Source organism: Heterodontus francisci, chromosome 1 (genome assembly GCF_036365525.1).
Source record: "Heterodontus francisci isolate sHetFra1 chromosome 1, sHetFra1.hap1, whole genome shotgun sequence".
NCBI lineage: Eukaryota > Metazoa > Chordata > Chondrichthyes > Heterodontiformes > Heterodontidae > Heterodontus > Heterodontus francisci.
The window spans coordinates 211,746,482-211,765,374 of NC_090371.1; the positions used below are offsets into that span (position 1 = coordinate 211,746,482).

Sequence of the window (18,893 nt, forward strand, 5' to 3'; positions counted from 1 at the left end):
GTGGGAAAGAAGACTTGGAGATGGTCCATGACTGAGGAAGGGTAAGGAGTGCGGGACTGTTTGCGGATGGGGAATTGGGATTGAGGTTACTAATATCGCTTATGAATTATTTGATCACATAGGGCCCAGGCAAAAAGGGACAGCCTCCCTTCCTCTTCCGCCTCCCCTCCTCTTCCGCCTCCCCGTCCCCCATTTCTCACCTGATAGGTGGCGGCAAGGGCTAATTAAAATTAATTAAGATTGTGCAGCATGCAGCTTACAGCATACCACAATAAATCGTAAGACCTGCTCAGCAGGGGTCCTCCAGAGTGGTCTGGCAGCGGAACTGTTGCTTCAGCACACCAATAGTCGACTCCATAAGGTTTTTTGCAGCAGCTTGGCTTTTGTTGTATGTCTGCTGTGCACGCGTGCATGAGTTGCAGACTGGAGCCAATAGCCATGTCATCAGCCAACAGCCCTTGTTGTCAGTAGCCACCCTTTGATTTACCATGGTGCATGAAATACAACTGGCACAGAGGAGTGCTGCAGAATGAAAGCATTGTGATTGCTGTCAGGATATCGGGCATTGACCTGCATGATGCATGACCTATGGTCACACACCAGCTGTATATTGAAGGAGTGGAATCCCTTTCAATTCAGGTACATGGTCAAGTTGACATGGGGCACCCTTAAAGCAATGTGTGTGCAGTCGATGCCACCCAGCACCACAGGAATCCTGCAATGCTTGTGAACCCTCTTGTGCTCGCTCCACCTGCTTCTTTCTCTCGTATGAGGGAATTAGATGAAGTTATCTCTCTTTGTGCCTCAGTGTCCTCCCTTATGCAACAGTGCACTGCAAACTAAAAGATGTTGCTAATAACTCCAGCAGTAGCTTGGAAGGAGCCAGATGCTTAGAGGTTCAGAATCAAAGTCACCTTGACAGCTACAGGCAAAGCACTCCTTGCTCTGCTCTGAGGTTGGAGTTGTGGCTGCACCAAATGGCAGATTTCAGTGACGCCCATTTAAGTAAAGCACTGATGTCTGAAGGATTGGTCGTAACTGAGGTTCTGGTATGAGAATTGCTCCCTAAAACGGCCCCAACCCCCCTGTAGATTTGGCCTTCCACTGAGAGCTACTCTCCTCCTGCTCTTCCCTCTTCTACCAGCCTGTGTGGCCTCTGATCATTCTCCCAGTCATGCACAATGCCTCAAAGGCGGCTAACTACCAAAAAACAGGCATCACAGAGCCCAATTTCACGGCCCCCATCTCTGTAACCTACTCAAGACCTACAAACCACTGAGATCTCTTGAGCTCCTTCAATTCTGGTCTCTTGCAGATCCCCAATTTTAAACTGCTCCCCCATTGGCAGCCATGTCTTCAACTACATCTGCCCTAAGCTCTGGAATTCCCTACATGAACCTCTCCACCTTGATTTCTTACTTTAAAACATTCTTTAAAACTTATCTCTTTGACCAAGCTTTGCTCGCCTCTCTTATGCGGTTTGGTGCCAAATTCTGTTTGATAAAGCTCCTGTGAAGCACCTTGGGACATTTTACTACTTTAAAGGTGCTCGACAAATACACGTCATTGTTCTTATTCCAAGATTACTTTTTCAATCCCATTAATTACCTCACATAGTTCTTGTAAGGTCTCCTCCTAGATGTCACATTTTGAGACTAAAGAACTTTAGCTTGTCAAGTAATTTCCCGCTCCTTTGTAGTGCCTGAATATAACCCCCTTCTATCACAGTGGCTGGACTGTATGAAGTGGCCCAGTCTGGCCTGATTACAGCATGTTACAGCTTCAGCATGATCTGGAGAGTTGAACTCAAATTATTTAACAAAATATTTTGGGATACTACTTGTTTAGTTTATTGTCACTTCACATTGATTAGATATAGTGAAGAACGAGTCCAAAAACAGCACTCTCTTTCAACATCCCCCTTTGACAAGTTCATTCCCATCTAAGGAATACATGTCTTGGAATTTTACTTCCAAAATATGCAGCATCTTTGCAGTTATCTGTGTTGAACTCTGTTTGGCACTGATCAGCCCAAGTGAAATACTTTTTATTGGCTACCTCTTCAGGGGCCACATTCCTCTCCCATGCCTTTAGCTTGCCGTCATCTGTAAAGTTAACTACCTCGTATTAGGACTGCGATTGCACGCCATTTATCATACAGCTTAAACAGATGTTGAGTGTGTCAGTTACTGGGAACAGACCAGCATAAATTTACAAATAGTCAAATTCCATTTTAAATACGCTGGGATTTTGTTTTGAAACTTGTGGTGTTGGTGAAATTCCACAGTTTTGTGCACTTTCTGTGTCAGCATACATCAGTGTCTTTGTCTGAGATATACAATGCAAATTCTATAACAAGAGGTTGAAGGTGAGTCAAGCTGAATTAACCCTAATTCAGATGTGGGTATTAATGAGGCCCAGAAAGTGCTGGATGAGGAAAATAGCATTCATAACTAAGTAAAGTTACAACCTTGTGAAGCTTTCCAAAAGTTGAACAAAACACTTGCAAAAAGGCTGGGTGTAGTCAGTTGTTGGAATTGTTTACTACTGAACTACAATGATTTCCAGTGTGGGAACAAAAGTGATGAATGGCAAAAGAACTGGCTTTTCCTAGTGTGTATGAACAATAGCAATGCTGCTTTTGGCAGGAATTGGGGGGGGGGGGGGGGGGGGGAACTAGACGCAGTTCAGAACAAGGATGTATATAAAGCAGACTAAATGATGGTCTTGTGTTTCCTAACTTGCAAGCTTGAAACTGAGAGAAACATCAGGACAAATGGCCTAAATTATAGATAATTATTGTACTACAAATAGCAGCCTAAGTATTCAAATAAACTTTTAAAATTATAAAAATTGACTATATTCAAAAAGTTTAATGCATCATTATGATTTCCACAATTATTTGCACTTCTCAAACAGAGGGTTAACTGGAAACTTGTGCCATAGAAATGGCCGATTTAGAGGGCATGCCATTACCATTTCCAAAAAATTAAGGCATGGTGAGTCTGGCCATTGCTTATGCCACACCAAAATTTCCCGGGGATCCCCTGTGCTGTTCCATCATGAACCTCACTGAAACAGTGAGAACCCCATTATCATACCCCCGCCCCGCTTATAAATTCAATGGTGATGTCCAATTAATACTGCCACTCAGACTGGCCCAAATGGTGCTGATGGTCTGTCTGCAGCACAATTTATTGCACCTAGATCAATTTCCATTAAAGAAAGATGTCTTTTTACAGTGCTTTGGCGACACATTTCTCTAATCCAGAAATAATCATCTTCCAGACATACTGGCTGCCCAGAAAGTTTCCTGTTACATGAAGTTGAATTTTTGAAACCCATCTAATGTTTATATTGATTCAGTGACCTCTTGCCTCTTAACAGTGTCAATTATTAATTTTAACATAGTGTATCGATCCAAATACTTGTGTCTCTCAGAATTCATATTGACAAATACATTCAATTCCACATCAATGGGATAGCGCATCAATAAATATTTTGTTAAGGAATAAATGTAAAATTGATTTAGTTGTGATGACCGTTCAGCTGTAGCTGTTCTGAATTTAAAGGCAGGGATATCTCAGAAATGAATTAATAAATAATTACAACTACAAATCTTTCATTAAGTTTTTAATATATTTAAAATATTTCCTCTTTATGCTTTGAAATGAATTTCTCACAAACATCTGAAAAGGATTACAATTTAGAATTTCCATTAGCTCAGGTATCTTCAGCCATACATGCTGCCCATATGGTACTGAGGAATATCTTTGGAAAACAAACTAAATAAGCTAACATATTTGTGGTGAATTCTCAAAATGGATGCACAGGTCATACACCCACTTTCAAATGGAAGAAAGAATGGATGAATAATGAAATACTGATGGACATCAGAATTAGCAGCAAATATTTGGTACTGGCCATTGGCTGCGCTGCTTCCTAATCATCACCATCCTCATTGCGGGATATTTTAGTCAGCTTTTTGGAAATTTTGGTGTTAACCTGTCACTGCAGGATAGCAGGACACAGCGATCTAACATGCTATTTGGGGCCAAATGCCCAATTACAGTAATTTCTGGGCCATTATATTTTGATGACACATATAAACTTTAAAATTATCTACCACTAAAATGCAACAAAATGCTAAATCTTTGATCTGAAAATGAGGATAAAAATAAATGTTTCAGGCATACTTTTCTACACTAAATCCAACGATAAGAAATCCAGGATAAGTTTAAGTTTTGTGAAACATTTTAAAACTCAGGAATGCCATTCTAAAATTAAGTCGTGGACCGGGACTGATATTCATGAAATGGGGAGGTGGAATTAAATTAGAATCACTAAGAGTATGGACAGCTCTACCATGCTAATTTCTTCAGTCATCAACAATATCTTATATGTATGGGGAATCTGAACGAATAAGGACAAACAGTAGCTCACTTTTTTTTACAACTGCGACACTGCTAACAAAATGAAAAACTCACCTGTTCATAGTTTTCAATTAGAATTTCCACAACAATGTTCTGAAACTTAAGGTCCATGATGGCTGCAACAGTTTCTTGCCGTGCCCGCATCAGAGTCGGCCCAAACACTACTCCAAGGTTTGCTATGGTCATCAAGTTCTTCTTTGCATTTTTAGATACACTGGAGAGACGGAAAAGTAAAGTCACTCCAATTTTTATGCCATTTGTATAGGAGGCCTGGCATTACCCACATAAATGACTTAGGAACTTTTGCTGTGCATCACAGCACAGAGAACTCCATTTATGCCCACCAATGTTAACCAAATGAAGTGATTACTGCGAAACAAAATGAAAGGTAAATGCTATCTCACTACTGGATGTAAAAGCTCTCTAACACATATGGATTGAGTACTAACATCAAAAACAATCAATTTTGACAGTCAAAATTGATCAAGTAATGCATGCGCACACACATTCATTAATGACCCCTTTCAAACTCCCTCATACTGTGGTCTACCTACTTTTTTGCTATAGCAGCCATTTCTTGAAGATACTGTTATAAAAGATGAAGGTAGCAGAACAAAGCTCGTTGATTATAGATCTTTCTCAATCATTAATTGCCCAGAAGATGATAAACTATTTGATGATTTACCAATTAGTGGCTTAGAACACATAGGCCTGATTTTTGGTATATATTCTTAAAAATTAAGTCATGTTATCATAGGAGACCTAGTATTATAGAAGACAAATTAATTCTCTGTGTCTCAGTCACATGACAGTTGGTGTGTTCAGTTTGGAATGCAGCTTGCTGGTACACATAGAAATCAACTTGAATTAATTCCTTAATGACAATAATGTTCAAGAAATGGCTATCAGAACAACACAAAAGCTCAGAAGAGAGGACATTTTGTAGGACTGCCTTGGATATTTGAATGCAGCAAACATATACTTTTAGTAGCCATCAGTTTGGCTACATGCTTTGGTCTCATGTACATGGAGAATTATTAAATGACGATATAGTACGAAACCAGAATTAAAGATTACTATTACACTTTTTAATATTTCTTAGCTGTTTCCAAACAAAATAAACTCATCAAATTCTGATCAATCCTTTTAACAATCCAAAGACAAGACAAGACACGACCCTCCCTCCGTCCATACCCTCCCCCCACCCCCCATATCAACTATTTTGAGCCTGGCCAACACAGCTTTGCAGGACAGCCTCCATTTCGCTCCTAGGGCCCTCTGTCACCTCCTGCAAATCTGTACACTTCTGGGTTGGCTTTAGGACTATGTATATCAGATTTTTCAGTAACCTGCATGGTCCCCTTCTTGCCAAGCCAGCCAAATCTAGTTCCATCCCCTACCTGCCTCCTTCCCCACTTCACCAAACCAGGCTTTGCCACTGAAGCAACAGTTTACTAATTAAAAACACAAAATTAGTGAGTGTGTGTTCATTATAGCCTCAACCAGCATTATATTTTAGCAAGAAATATTTCTAGTTCACTTCACGAGCACTCACCCAGGGTGCAAACTTTTGCTTGAAATTCTGTTGCTCGCTAATTCTTGCACTCAATGTGTGAATCAGATGCAAGTTTTTTCTATTACCTGCTAATCATCATCAAGTTGCAGCTCTTCAACTGGGTTTAAAATTTAAACATTGGGGTATAATTGCACATGAAAATATCAGTATCTTCATGTGAGTAGATGTTAAGTTAATTTTAAAAGGCATCATTCCAGAAATTATGTTCAGGTTATATAGGTTAACAAGGCATTTCGAATACACCAAAAGAGGATCAGACAATATAACCAGTTTTTTGTTTTGATATTAAGTAAGTCACTGGATAATCTATGAGCACTGTAGTTGTTCCCGTTTTGATTTTTTGAATCTAAAATAAAGGATCAATTGCAGAAGCAGGATATATGTACACTCTTCAGCACATGCATCTTACTTAGCTAAATGCTTGATGAGAATGTCCAACATCTCTCGATTCTTTTCTGGAAGTTTATGAATGAGGGAATGAATTGGCTTGATTCTGGATTCTGGACTCGCACATTCTGCAAAAATAAGCAACAAAACCTCTGGATTAGCATGCTACGTTATATCCTATTCATCGCTCTTACACACAGCATTAAAATGGACATGCACAGAATGCACAAGGGCTACAGATCTCAATCTTTTACCAAATCAACTCCCACTCCACTGGTACTTTCTCCTCCTTTGAGCATCTCACATCTGCTCATCTCTCCTTCCAAATCTTCATCTCCCACCTCCCACCTCCCAAGCCCCATCTGAGATATAGGGATATAAAACATAGGAATAGGAGTTGGCCATTCGGCCTGCTTCACCATTCATTTTGATCATGCTGATCTGTAACTCAACTTCATCTCCCTGCCTTTGTTCCATAACCCTTGATACCTTAAACCAACAAAAATCTACTGATCTGTCTTAAAACATCAACTAACCACCAGTATTCAAACCTTTTGTAGGAACGAGTTTCAGATTTCCAGTACCTTTTTATGTGAAGACGTGCTTCCTGACTTCATTCCGAAAAGGTTCAGCTCTAATTTTAAGGTTTATGCCCTTTTGGTCCGGATTCCCCCACCAGAGGAAAGGGTTTCTCTGTATCTACCCTATAAACAGCTTTCAAACTTCTAAACTCAAAGGTATAAAAGCCAAAGTTATGTCACCTGTTATCATAATTTAACCTTAATGACATCTACCTTTCTCGACTCTTTTACTTCCACAGCGTTGTCAGATTGCTCGTCCGATATCTAGTCATGGATGAGCTTCAAATTCTTTTAGCTAAATAGTGTTGGAGATCGTGTCGAACAAACTTGGTTGAATTTTTCGAGGAGGTGACTAGATGTGTAGATAAGGGTAAAGCAGCTGATGTAGTCTACATGAACTTCAGTAAGGCTTTTGATAAGGTCCAGTATGGAAGATTGGTTAAGAAGGTAAGAGCACATGGGATCCAGGGCAATTTGGCAAATTGGATCCAAAACTGGCTTAGTGGCAGGAGGCAGAGGGCGATGGTCGAGGGTTGTTTTTGCGAGTGGAAGCCTGTGACCACTGGTATACTGCAGGGATCGGTGATGCGACCCTTGCTGTTTGTAGTGTACATTAATGATTTAGTTGTGAATATAGGAGGTATGGTTAGTAAGTTTGCAGATGACATGAAAATTGGTGGTCCCGTAAATAGTGAGGAGGAAAGCTTTAGATTACAGGATGATATAGATGGGCTGGTAAGATGGGCAGAGCAGTGACAAATGGAATTTAATCCTGAGAAGTGTGAGGTGATGCATTTTGGGAGGACTAACAAGGCTAGGGAATATACAATGGATGGTAGGACCCTAGGAAGTACAGAGAGTCAGAGGGACCTGGGTGTACTTGTCCATAGATCACTGAAGGCAGCAGCACAAGTAGATAAGATGATTAGGAAGGCATATGGGATACTTGCCTTTATCAGCCAAGGCACAGAATATAAGAGCAGTGAGGTTATGATGGAGCTGTATAAAACGCTAGTTAGGCCACAGCTGGAGTACTGCGTACAGTTCTGGGCATCACACTATAGGAAAGATGTGATTGCACTGGAGAGGGTGCAGAGGAGATCACCAGGATGTTGCCTGGGCTGGAGCATTTCAGCTATGTAGAGAGACTGTAAAGGCTAGGGTTCTTTTCCTTGGAGCAGAGAAGGCTGATGGTCTACCTCATGCTTGAGGTATACAAAATTATGAGGGGCATTGATAGGTTAGATAGGAAGAAACTTTGTCCCTTTGTGGAGGGATTAATGACCAGTGGGCATAGATTTAAGGTAAGGGGCAGGAGATTTAGAGGGGCTTTGAGGAAAAAAAATTTCACCCGGAGGGTGGTTGGAATCTGGAACGCACTGCCTGAAGAGGTGGTAGAGGCAGGAACCCTCACAACATTTAAGAAGTATTTAGATGAGCACTTGAAACACCATTCCATGCAAGGCTACGGGCCAAGTGCTGGAAAATGGGATTAGAATAGTTAGGTGCTTGATGGCCGGCACGGACATGATGGGCCGAAGGGCCTGTTTCTGTGCTGTATAACTCTATGACTCTAGTGGAAAGGCATCATCTTTGGCCCCCACCACAAACTCTGCAGCCTTTACACCAATTCCATGCCCTTTTCTGGCCACTCTCTCAGGTTGAACCAGATTGTTTGCAATCTTGGTGTCCTATATGATCTTGAGCAGAGTTTCCAAACTCATATCTTTTCCATTGTGAAGACCTACAATCGTAATATAGCCTGCCTCCATCCATCTGCTGCTAAAACCCTCATCCATGCTTTTGGCATCTTCTGACTCACCTATTCAAATGCTCTCCTGGACAGCTTCCCATCTGCCACACTTAAAACTTCAAGCTCATCCAAAACTGCAACCTGTATCCTATTTGCACAGCATGCCCTGCTCAGTCATTGCTCCTGTCCTTGCTGAGCTAGACTAGCTCACTGTACTTAACACCTCTAATTTGAAATTCATTCATTCATGCCCTTGCCCCTCCCCATGTATGATGTCCTCTAGTCCTACAAACACCACCCCTCCTTACCCACCAACAGTCCAAAGATCAACTTCTGTTTGGTGTTTCTTTCTAAAAGTCATAGTCAAGAGTGTGGGGCCCTTGATACAAAGCCTGGCCCCATCACTGTGACATCTTTGTGCATCAACCAACTGGACCGAACACATCACGTATTTAATCATGTATTTAATGAAAACTGTAAAACAGTGAATTCCACTAGAATACTTACTGGCGAGCAAGATGAATTCTCCATGCAACTTGTAGGTCATGAGAGGCTCGGGAAGATTCCTATAACATTTACAAAATAATAAATTAAATGATATCTATATCAACTATTTATTGATTTGTGTAACCAAAGTGCTCCTGCTTGGTGTAACTTCTGTGCTCAAGTACTTGATTTTTTATATTGTTTTAGGGTAGGTGCAACAGTGCTCAATACCAATCTCATGCCAACCCTTCAACTGGTTTATCACAATCTAAATAAACACTTGTTCAAACTTAACCAATGTATTTTATATCTGGATCAGGAATTTTATAACAAAATTAAAAAAGGCTGTCCTGGTGTCCCAGTCTGTTTAACCATGTAATATTTCAATTAGAATTATTTATTTATTTATTTGTGGGATGAGCATATTGCTTGCCCATCCCTAACTGCATTTGAGAAGATGATGACCTAGTTTCTTAAACTGCTGCAGTCCAAACAGTGCTGTTAGGGAGGGAGCTCCAGGATTTTGACCCAACGACAATGAAGCAACGGTGATATTATTTAAAGTCCGGATGGTGTGTGACTTGGAGAAGATCTTGCATGTGGTAGTGTTCCAATACACTTACTGTTCTTAAATAAAAACAAGAAATGCTGGAAATATTCAGCAGGTCTGGCAGCATCTGTGGAGAGGGAAGCAGAGTTAACGTTTCAGGTTAGTTCTGATAAAAGGTCACTGAACTGAAAAGTTAATTCTGCTTCTCTCTCCACAGATGCTGCCAGACCTGCTGAGTATTTCCAGCATCTGTAGTATTTTGCTTTTATTCGCTTACTGTTCTTGTTCTTTTACCTGTTGAGGTTGCGGGGTTGGAAGATGTCGAAGGAACCTTGGCGAGTTGCTGCAGTGCATCTTGTAGATGGCACAGTCGGCAGCCACTGTGCGCCAGTGATGAAGCAAGCGAATGCTTAAAGTGATGGCTGGGGTGCCAATCAGGCAGGCTGCTTTGTCCTGGATGATGTTGAGCTTTTTGAGTGTTGTTGGAGCTACACTAACCAGGCAATTCGGGAGCATTCCATCATACTCCTGACTTATTTAGAGATACAGCACTGAAACAGGCCCTTCGGCCCACCGAGTCTGTGCTGACCATCAACCACCCATTTATACTAATCCTACATTAATCCCACATTCCTACCACATCCCCACCTTCCCTCAATTCCCCTACCACCTACCTATACTAGGGGCAATTTATAATGGCCAATTTACCTATCAACCTGCAGGTCTTTGGCTGTGGGACGAAACCGGAGCACCCGGCGAAAACCCACGTAGTAACAGGGAGAACTTGCAAACTCCGCACAGGCACTACCCAGAATTGAACCCGGGTCGCTGGAGCTGTGAGGCTGCGGTGCTAACCACTGCGCCACTGTGCCTTATGGGTGGTTGAGAGGTTTTGGGAAGTCAGGTGCTGAGTCACTCGCCATAGAATACCCAGCCTCTGACATGTTCTTGTAGCCTCACTATTTATGTGGCTGGTCTAGTTAAGTTTCTAGTCAACGGTGCCCCCTAGGATGTTGACAGTGGGGGGATTCGACGATAGAAATGCCACTGAATATCACTGGGGGTTGGTTAGGCTCTTGTTAGAGATGATCATTGCCTGGCACCTGTGTGGTACAAATATTACTTGCTATTTATCAGTCCAAACCTGAATGTTGTCCAGGTCATCCTGAATGCAGGTAAGGACTGCTTCAGTATCTGAAGAATTGTGAATAGTACTGAAATGTGCAATCATCAGCTAACATCCCCACTTCAGATCTTATGATGGAGAAAGGGTCTATGATGAAGCAGCTGAAGATGGTTGGGCCTTGGTCACTTCCCTGAAGAACTCCTGCAGTGATGTCCTGAGACTGAAAAGACTGGCTTCCAACAACCTTAACCATCTTCCTTTGTGCTGAGTATGATGCAAGTTGGTGAAGTGTTTGCCCCTGACCCCCAATGACTTTGATTTTGCTAGGGCTCCTTAATGCTACACTCAGTCAAATGCTGCCTTGTCGTCAAGGGCAGTCAATCTCACCTCACCTCTGGAATCAGCTCTTTTATCCATGTTTGGATCAAGGCTGTAATGAGGCCTGGAGTCGAGTGGCCCTGGCAGATCCCAAACTGAGCATTGGTGAGCAGGTTATTGGTGAGTAAGTACTACTTGATAGCACTGTCAATGACACCTTCCATCACTTCACTGATGATTGAGAGTAGACTGATGAGGTGATAATTGTAAGGATTGGATTTATCCTGCTTTTTATGGATAGGACATAACTGGACAATTTTCCACTTTGTCAGATAGATGTCAGTGGTGTAACTGTAACTGGAACAGCTTGGTTAGAGCTGCAGCACATTTTACAGCACAAATCTTCAGCAATACAGCTGGGATGTTCTTGGGGCCCATAACCTTTGCTGTATCTATTACATAGAGTGAATCAAATTGACTAAGGACTGGCAACTGTGATGATGGGCACCTCAGCAAGAGGCCAAAATGGATCATCCACTTGGCACTTCTGGCTGAAGCTGGTTGCAAATGCTTCAGCCTTGTCTTTTGCATTCACATGCTGGGCTTTGTTATCGTTGAAGATGGGAACGTTCATGGAGCCTCCGCCTCCCATTTAGTTGTTTAATTGTCCACCACCATTCATGACTGGATGTGGCAGGATTGCAGAGCTTTGATCTGATCTATTGATTGTGGGACTCCTTAGCTCTGTCTACAGCATGCTGCTTCTGCTGTCTAGCATGCATGTAGTCCTGTTTTGCCCTGGCGCAAGTCCAGTCTGGCAGCTATGGCCTTCAGGACTCAACCAGCTCCGTCAGTAGTGGTGATACCGAGTCACTCTTGGTGATGGACATTGAAGTCGCCCACCCACAGTACATTCTGTGCCCTTGCTATCCTCAGTGCTTCTTCCAAGCAGTGTTCAACAAAGAGGAGTACCGATGGTACCGAGTAGGTGGTAATCAGCAGGAGGTTTCCTTGCTCATGTTTTCCCTAATTCCATGAGACTTTATAGGGTCCAGAATCAATGCTGAGAACTTCCAGGGCCACTCCCTCCCAACTATATACCTGGGCTACCACCTCTGGTAGGTCTGTCCTGCTGATGGGAATATTACATAACAGAATTCTATAAAATAGGAAACAGAGATGTAATTGTCACATCAGATTTCAAAGCTTGGAACTAATACTTAACAGAAATTAGCAGCAATATTTAAAAAGAAAGTAGCTTTTGACTGCTGCGATTTGCGTTTTAGTACAGCACAGAACTTAACTGATGAAGCTATGGACTGGATTTTACCAGCCCTCTAGGAATGGGCTGGGAGGCAGGGGGGTGGTGGGGGATGGTGGCGGAGTGGAGTATCCGTCACCTTCCCACCACCATGACATTATACCAGCTGCAGGTGGACCCTCCATCACATGGGGAGACCGCCTAGTGAACCCTGGTGTTCCTCCCTGCGGGCTCAGGGAGTGGGCCCTCCCAATCAGGCATTTTGTGGCCTACAGAGGAGTTCCCCCAGTGGCAGTGGCCACCCCCGCAGCAACCACCCAACCCCTGCCCTCACCAAACCCATATCCCCCCCTAACCAGGGCTTGCCTGACTGGCCCCACCAACCCCAGACCCCACTTACCAGTAACCGGCAGCTGTTGGGGTGGCCTCCCATCTTTTCAAGGGACAGGAGCCCTAACAGAACCAAATTAGTTGCCAAACAAACGGAAAATGCAGCCGATGGTCCCCACAAACTGCCGAGACAGGGTTGCCCCGGCTTTTGGGTCTGTTGTCGGGGCCCCGCCACTCCGACAAAATTCAAGCCTATGTCTCAGCTTGGAATTCTTTGAAACAGAAGAGAATAAAAACACATACATAGCTGCTTACCGCAGATACTGTTTCAGTGCACTGGTAATAGTTTTTGTTTCCCATTCCAGTGAGTTGTCCATATCCAGGTCAGCACAAGTCTTCGAATCTACAAAACATTTTTAAATTTATCATCTGTGTCATTGTATCAGGAAATCACAGGATTAGAAACAATCTGGAGACCAGACTACCCACACCATCACATACTGCACCTCCAGGAATACTGTAAACTCAAAGACCCAAATTTTGTTGTCAGCAGTGAAGCAATGACGCTCACCACTGATCTCGAAGAAATCTGCCCACAAAGATCTAGCTATCTCTGTGGCATGGATTTCCCCTTTCCTAATGTTGGTTTGCCTCCAGCAAGAGTGATGTCATCAAGCAGGGTTAGAAGCCAATTATATTGAAGTATTCTCACAAACAGCAAACTAGGAAGTGATTAGCTTTCACTTTTTAATATCAGTTTACAGAGAGCTAAAATAAGTGATTGGGATTAAGCTTGAAGCTGAAATGCAATATACCAACTTTTAAAAGTTTATCAGAATGGAGAAATTTAATATTCCGCAAATATAAAATTAGTTTTTCAGCAGTAATTATGAACTTAATACGCTTTTAAAAACCCAGTTGCACTTCATTCAACAATGCGTGACCTTTTCAGGGATTTTTACAACAAGACTAATAACCTAAAAGGGCAAGTTCTTGTCATTTCAGTGACTTCTACTTAAACAGCGCACCCTATGGAGTTGGGTAGAATCACTGGCAACTTCTGGATTCCCACGTTTAACTGCACAGCTGTGGACTCAGGAGTATTGACTGCGAACATTGACAGTTTCATCGTCATTCCTATTGGAAAATCCAGGCTAAATTTAGGAAGATGAATTCTCAAGTGGTAAACCCATATTGAAACTAGTTATCAAGACAACCTTAAGTTAACTTGCTGATACTCGCCTGCTAGCCCCATTACTGCAATCCCTCGTTCATTCCAATTGTAAACCGATGTACTAGGTTCATGGCTGCAAGAGGGTGAAGCCCTGTACGGTATGCAATACTCCAGCTATGGCCTTACCAATATCTTCTGCAAATTTAACTGTTTTCTATTTCTAGAAACAGCTTATACAAAAATAACAACTATTTTAGTTTCACGTTCACCATTACTTTCATCTTTTGGAGTCCATTTACACCACAAATTCAGCACCAGACAAAGCAATTTCCATTTTGCATCACCGTTGGAATTCCTCCAGGAATTCTCATTCTGGTGCCACCTCCTGCTGAGTTTATGTTGCATTTACATGAGAATTAGCTTCAATGCAAAACAAAGAATATGTAAAGATATCCCTTTTATCTACTCTAACTACTCATATTTTGATGATACTGCAAAGGTGTTTTAATGCCTTAAATTTTACAATTATTTCTAAGGTTATTTTTGCAACTCTTGTTCCTCTTTTCACCTACTTTTGCAAATTCCTGTATTCCTAGGAAGAAACAAACCTCCCACAGTTAGCATGGAAGCACATTCCACCACCCCCCCCCCGCATTCTATACGCCCTCCAAAACCCTTGTCAAAGCATATATACTGTTCTATACACAAGACACCAATTATCCAATTGCCATTTTGTTGTGGACTGTCAATGCTTTGAAGCAGGAAAAATCCATGTACATTTCAAAGGGACTTTCTACTAGATAGTCAAACATAACCAGTGGTATTCCTACTATGAAGTTGAGTATTTTTAAATAGTTCAGCAGAACTGTGAAATCTTCCATGTCAATCATGAAAATGTTGCTGTGATTTTTACATGCTTAAAATTTTCCATTTGTTTTCCAGCAAAATTATAAAGCATTTTATTTTGGCCTTTGCATAAAACACCAAACTTCATTATAAACATTTAACTTATTGACTTGATAGGCAGAGTCAATGTCAACTTTGGCTGTTGGAAATACTTTTCCATCGTACTGATACCTCTCATCTCTACGAGAGCAACAAAAATGTAAACATTTTTTACACAATCAGCAAATAAAAAACTCAGTTCACCGTATGCACACCTAGATAAAATTCATAATATGGAGAGACTAAAGAAGTTCAGATTATTCTCCTTACAGCAGAAGGTTAGGGTAGATTTAGAAGAGGCGTTCAAAATTCTGAGAGGTTTTGCTAAAGTAGATAAGGAGAAACTATTCCCACTTTTGGGAGGATCAGGAACCAGAGTACACAGATTTAAGATAACTGGCAAAGGCACCAGAGAAGAGATGAGGGGACATACTTTTGCATAGCGATTTGTTGTAATCTGGAATGCACTGTCTGAAAGGGTGATGGTAGTAAATTCAATAATAACTTTCCAGATGGAATTGGATATATACTTGAAAAGGAAACATTTGCAGGGCTAAGGGGAAAGGTGAGTATGGCAGCAAAGACACAAAGAGCCAAATAGCTCCTTCTGCGTTGGAAGATTCTATAATTCTATGAATTTCCACAATTTAAAAACATCTTATGTATAATAGTTCGAACCTGAATACGGCTGTATTCATCCTGTATAATTATCAAAACACTTACCAATCAACAAACACATAAGCCTATGGACTTTTGAACTGACTCCAACCAGTCTATATAATCCTTGATCACCAAGTCCTAGGAAACAAGTCAAAAAACAGCATCTTACTGACAGCAATATCAAGAAAAACTGTTAACATGGATTGTCATTTATTTGCTGGAAAAATACTGAATTAATATGGCAGCACTTTATCACCTTTGAGAAAATAAGACAAATGCAGATCAAAACAGTCTTATCGTCACATTTCATGAGTGTGCAAATTCTTTTTTCTGTGCATAATACCATTGAGTCATGTTAGCAATTCAGTGTAATTGAGCCAACACTTCCAGAGATTAGTTCAAATGAGTACTCAGTATCTTTAAGTAGGTTCTCTTCTGGCACAGCATATATTTGCTGTGTTTCAAATAGTTTCTTTCTGTCCCCTGTTTCTCTCCCACTTTCTCCTAAGAATATAACTTATCAATCCTTCCCAGTAACCGATGGAACAAAAAAGATAGTAGGTACAATTTGCAGTGTAGTTATACACTAATCTTGCATGAAGAACAGTTTCTTGCTGTTGAACAGATTAAAACATCAATTCTGTTAGGATGAAGTAGCAACATAGTACGATTGGCTGGCACTTCTCAAGTACTCAACATCTTAAAGTAGGTGCATTTTTGTTTCCTCCATCTTGAAACATATTCTGGGCCCCACAGCCAACTTAGACAATATCAAATAAAATTTATCTGCTGTAACTAGGTTTTGCAGTAAAGAGAAAAGAAGCATGGTCTGCCTGCTACATTGGCATCAATTGGGGGGAGGGGTGGAAGGTGTGGTGAAATGATTGTGCAGGAAATTTTACCTTGATCTGTTTCACTTCAATTATTTCTATAGTTAAGATTTTGGATTTTCAAGAACACATGCTTTCTTTTGCCAAAATAATATACTTTGGTATCCCTTCTTTGGCTTTGCTACCAACAAAATATGCATTACTTCTGTGCCTGATTATTTTAGAAAAGTTAAGTCTGTTTTCTATAAACTATTATTGACAATTGCACAAAAAAGTGGCTTCTTTTGGAATTCAGGATGACCACTGAAAATCTTCATAAATGCATCAAAAAATTAAGTAACCTTTGACATAATTCACTATTCTGAATTTAACAAAACCAATATATAGATGCCTTTCACATAATAAATTAGCTACACAAATTATACAAAAACAAAGACAACTCAACATATAATATTTGCAATTAATTTCCAAGAAGTGAGATGGAGGCAAAAAACATTATTAACCCTTCATATTTAAAATATTAAAAAATATTATTCACTTCAATCAGTTTGACTTGACCAAGCAACTGTATGAGGGCCTCTCTTTATATTGATAATCTACTGGAAACCACCCAAGTGCTAACAAAGGGTTCACCAGAGTACCAGACTTTGCTTTACCCGAAGAAATATCAGCCACATCGGAAAAAGATGGCAGGGGCCTCACCTCTCATCAGGTTGCAGACAGGTAAAGTCTATTTAAAAGGATTTACTTACTGGCATGTTCCAGATCAATTCTAACAAAAACAGCTTCTGAGATTTCAGGCAATGCTATGCTGTGCCACTTAATCTCAACCAGGATCAAGACCCCGGTACAGAACATGTAAGTGAGGTTGGTACCGCAATATATTTGCAACACTGCTCTTCTTTAACCAGAAACTGAATCTAAACCCAACCAAACCAAGTGAGTAAGATATCCTTTCATCAGTAGCAATCAAGGAAATACTCAACTGTAAGGCCTTCCAACAATCTCATTCTCCAGCATTTGTGGACCTGCATATTTATTTAATGTTTTAAATTAGCTGGCCTGTCAGCTGGAATTACCACCTTACTATTGTTTTCAAAGCCAAGATGTTTCTGCGCTAATTCTTGGCTCCCAGCTCGCACCGTCAGTTCGACTGAAATCAATGGAAATTCAAGAACTTGAGTGATCAGCCTTGGCAACAGGGGGAAGAAAGCAGCAGTTTTTGGAATCCTACATATAAAACAAAACTCCTGCACAATGTATTGAAGAAATCTCGAGCTATTAGCAGTAAATAAAAATAAGTCCACAGCACAAAAATGACCCATTTTTGCTACCAATTTGATGTAACAATTATATTGGAAATGCAAATATCACACTGAATCAGTGCTATTCCTCCTGCCATTTCTAACTCGGGTAAATGCAAATGTACATAAAAATTAACATTTATTGCGATGTCTAATTCACCGTTAAATAACACAAAAAGTACAACTATCCATTATTTGGAAAAACTCACAATATAGACTATTTCTGTATCGATTAGATCACAACCTTATATAATAGCATGAAATCACCTAGTATCTATCTCAATATTGTTTCCCAAATTAATAGACTGATTTCAAATGCAGAGTAAAATATTGGATTTACCCCGTGTTTCAAGTGCATGGATGCATTTCTTTATTATGTTGAAACCCATTTCATCCAGTTGTACACCTGAGGAGCAGAAAAGAAAGTTGTTACATAAATACAAAATGGCATTCTAAAGAATTAACTTCATTGCAAAATATTGCATATTAATGTCAGCTTAATCAATTCTAATTGTATAACAATGATAGCAATAATAAAAAATACAAACATTAATTTTTCTTTTAGTATATTAGAAAGTAATGATAAGTGTTAGCACACCGCATTAGAGAGTGCAAGAGACTTACAAAATTGAGGAATATTAGAAGTTCAGAGGTTGAATGAAGCCACAAAACATTAGCTATGTTTTTACCAGCTACAAGAGTTTAATAATTAATCTATGGATATACTTACTTCCTTCTCTTCTTGAATTACTCCTCGTAATTAAATATACCTGTCATTTAAAGAAACACTGTTACCATACTTTACACAGAAAAACCACTTGGAAATTTAAGAGCTGTACTAAATCCATCTCTCCAATTAAGGTCTTGGTCATATTGTGAAATCTGAAAACATCTGTATCGTTACTGCATATAAAACCATGATCACAATCATTAGCTGAGGCAAGAAACTGAGCATTTGAATGATAGAATGTATGTATGTTTGTATGTTTAGAACCTTATAAAAATAACTGCAACTATATCTAAATATAATTTACCATGTTACTTTTTTAAAACTCTTCTCATACAGAATTTTCTGACATTACTTGATTTAGCAATTCATGCAAAATACTTGTAAACTTATACCTGAACTGACAACACAGTATCCAATGTAAAAATAAGATAAATTTATATAGTATGGTC

The 18,893-nt window shown here is 40.4% G+C and overlaps 1 protein-coding gene across 3 annotated transcripts in view; it reads right to left on the minus strand.

Moving 5' to 3' along the window:
* The window catches only part of arhgap10 (Rho GTPase activating protein 10), a 270,345-nt gene that overhangs the window by 52,864 nt on the left and 198,588 nt on the right, over positions 1-18,893 (minus strand). For all 3 annotated transcript variants that reach the window (XM_068041246.1, XM_068041258.1, XM_068041249.1), the window contains 7 exons: positions 18,445-18,484; positions 18,055-18,120; positions 15,644-15,718; positions 13,117-13,204; positions 9,238-9,296; positions 6,419-6,524; positions 4,488-4,647 (listed from right to left, as the gene is read on the minus strand). In XM_068041246.1, the coding sequence (XP_067897347.1) occupies positions 4,488-4,647; positions 6,419-6,524; positions 9,238-9,296; positions 13,117-13,204; positions 15,644-15,718; positions 18,055-18,120; positions 18,445-18,484 (594 nt within the window). The remainder of the gene's footprint in view (positions 1-4,487; positions 4,648-6,418; positions 6,525-9,237; positions 9,297-13,116; positions 13,205-15,643; positions 15,719-18,054; positions 18,121-18,444; positions 18,485-18,893) is intronic.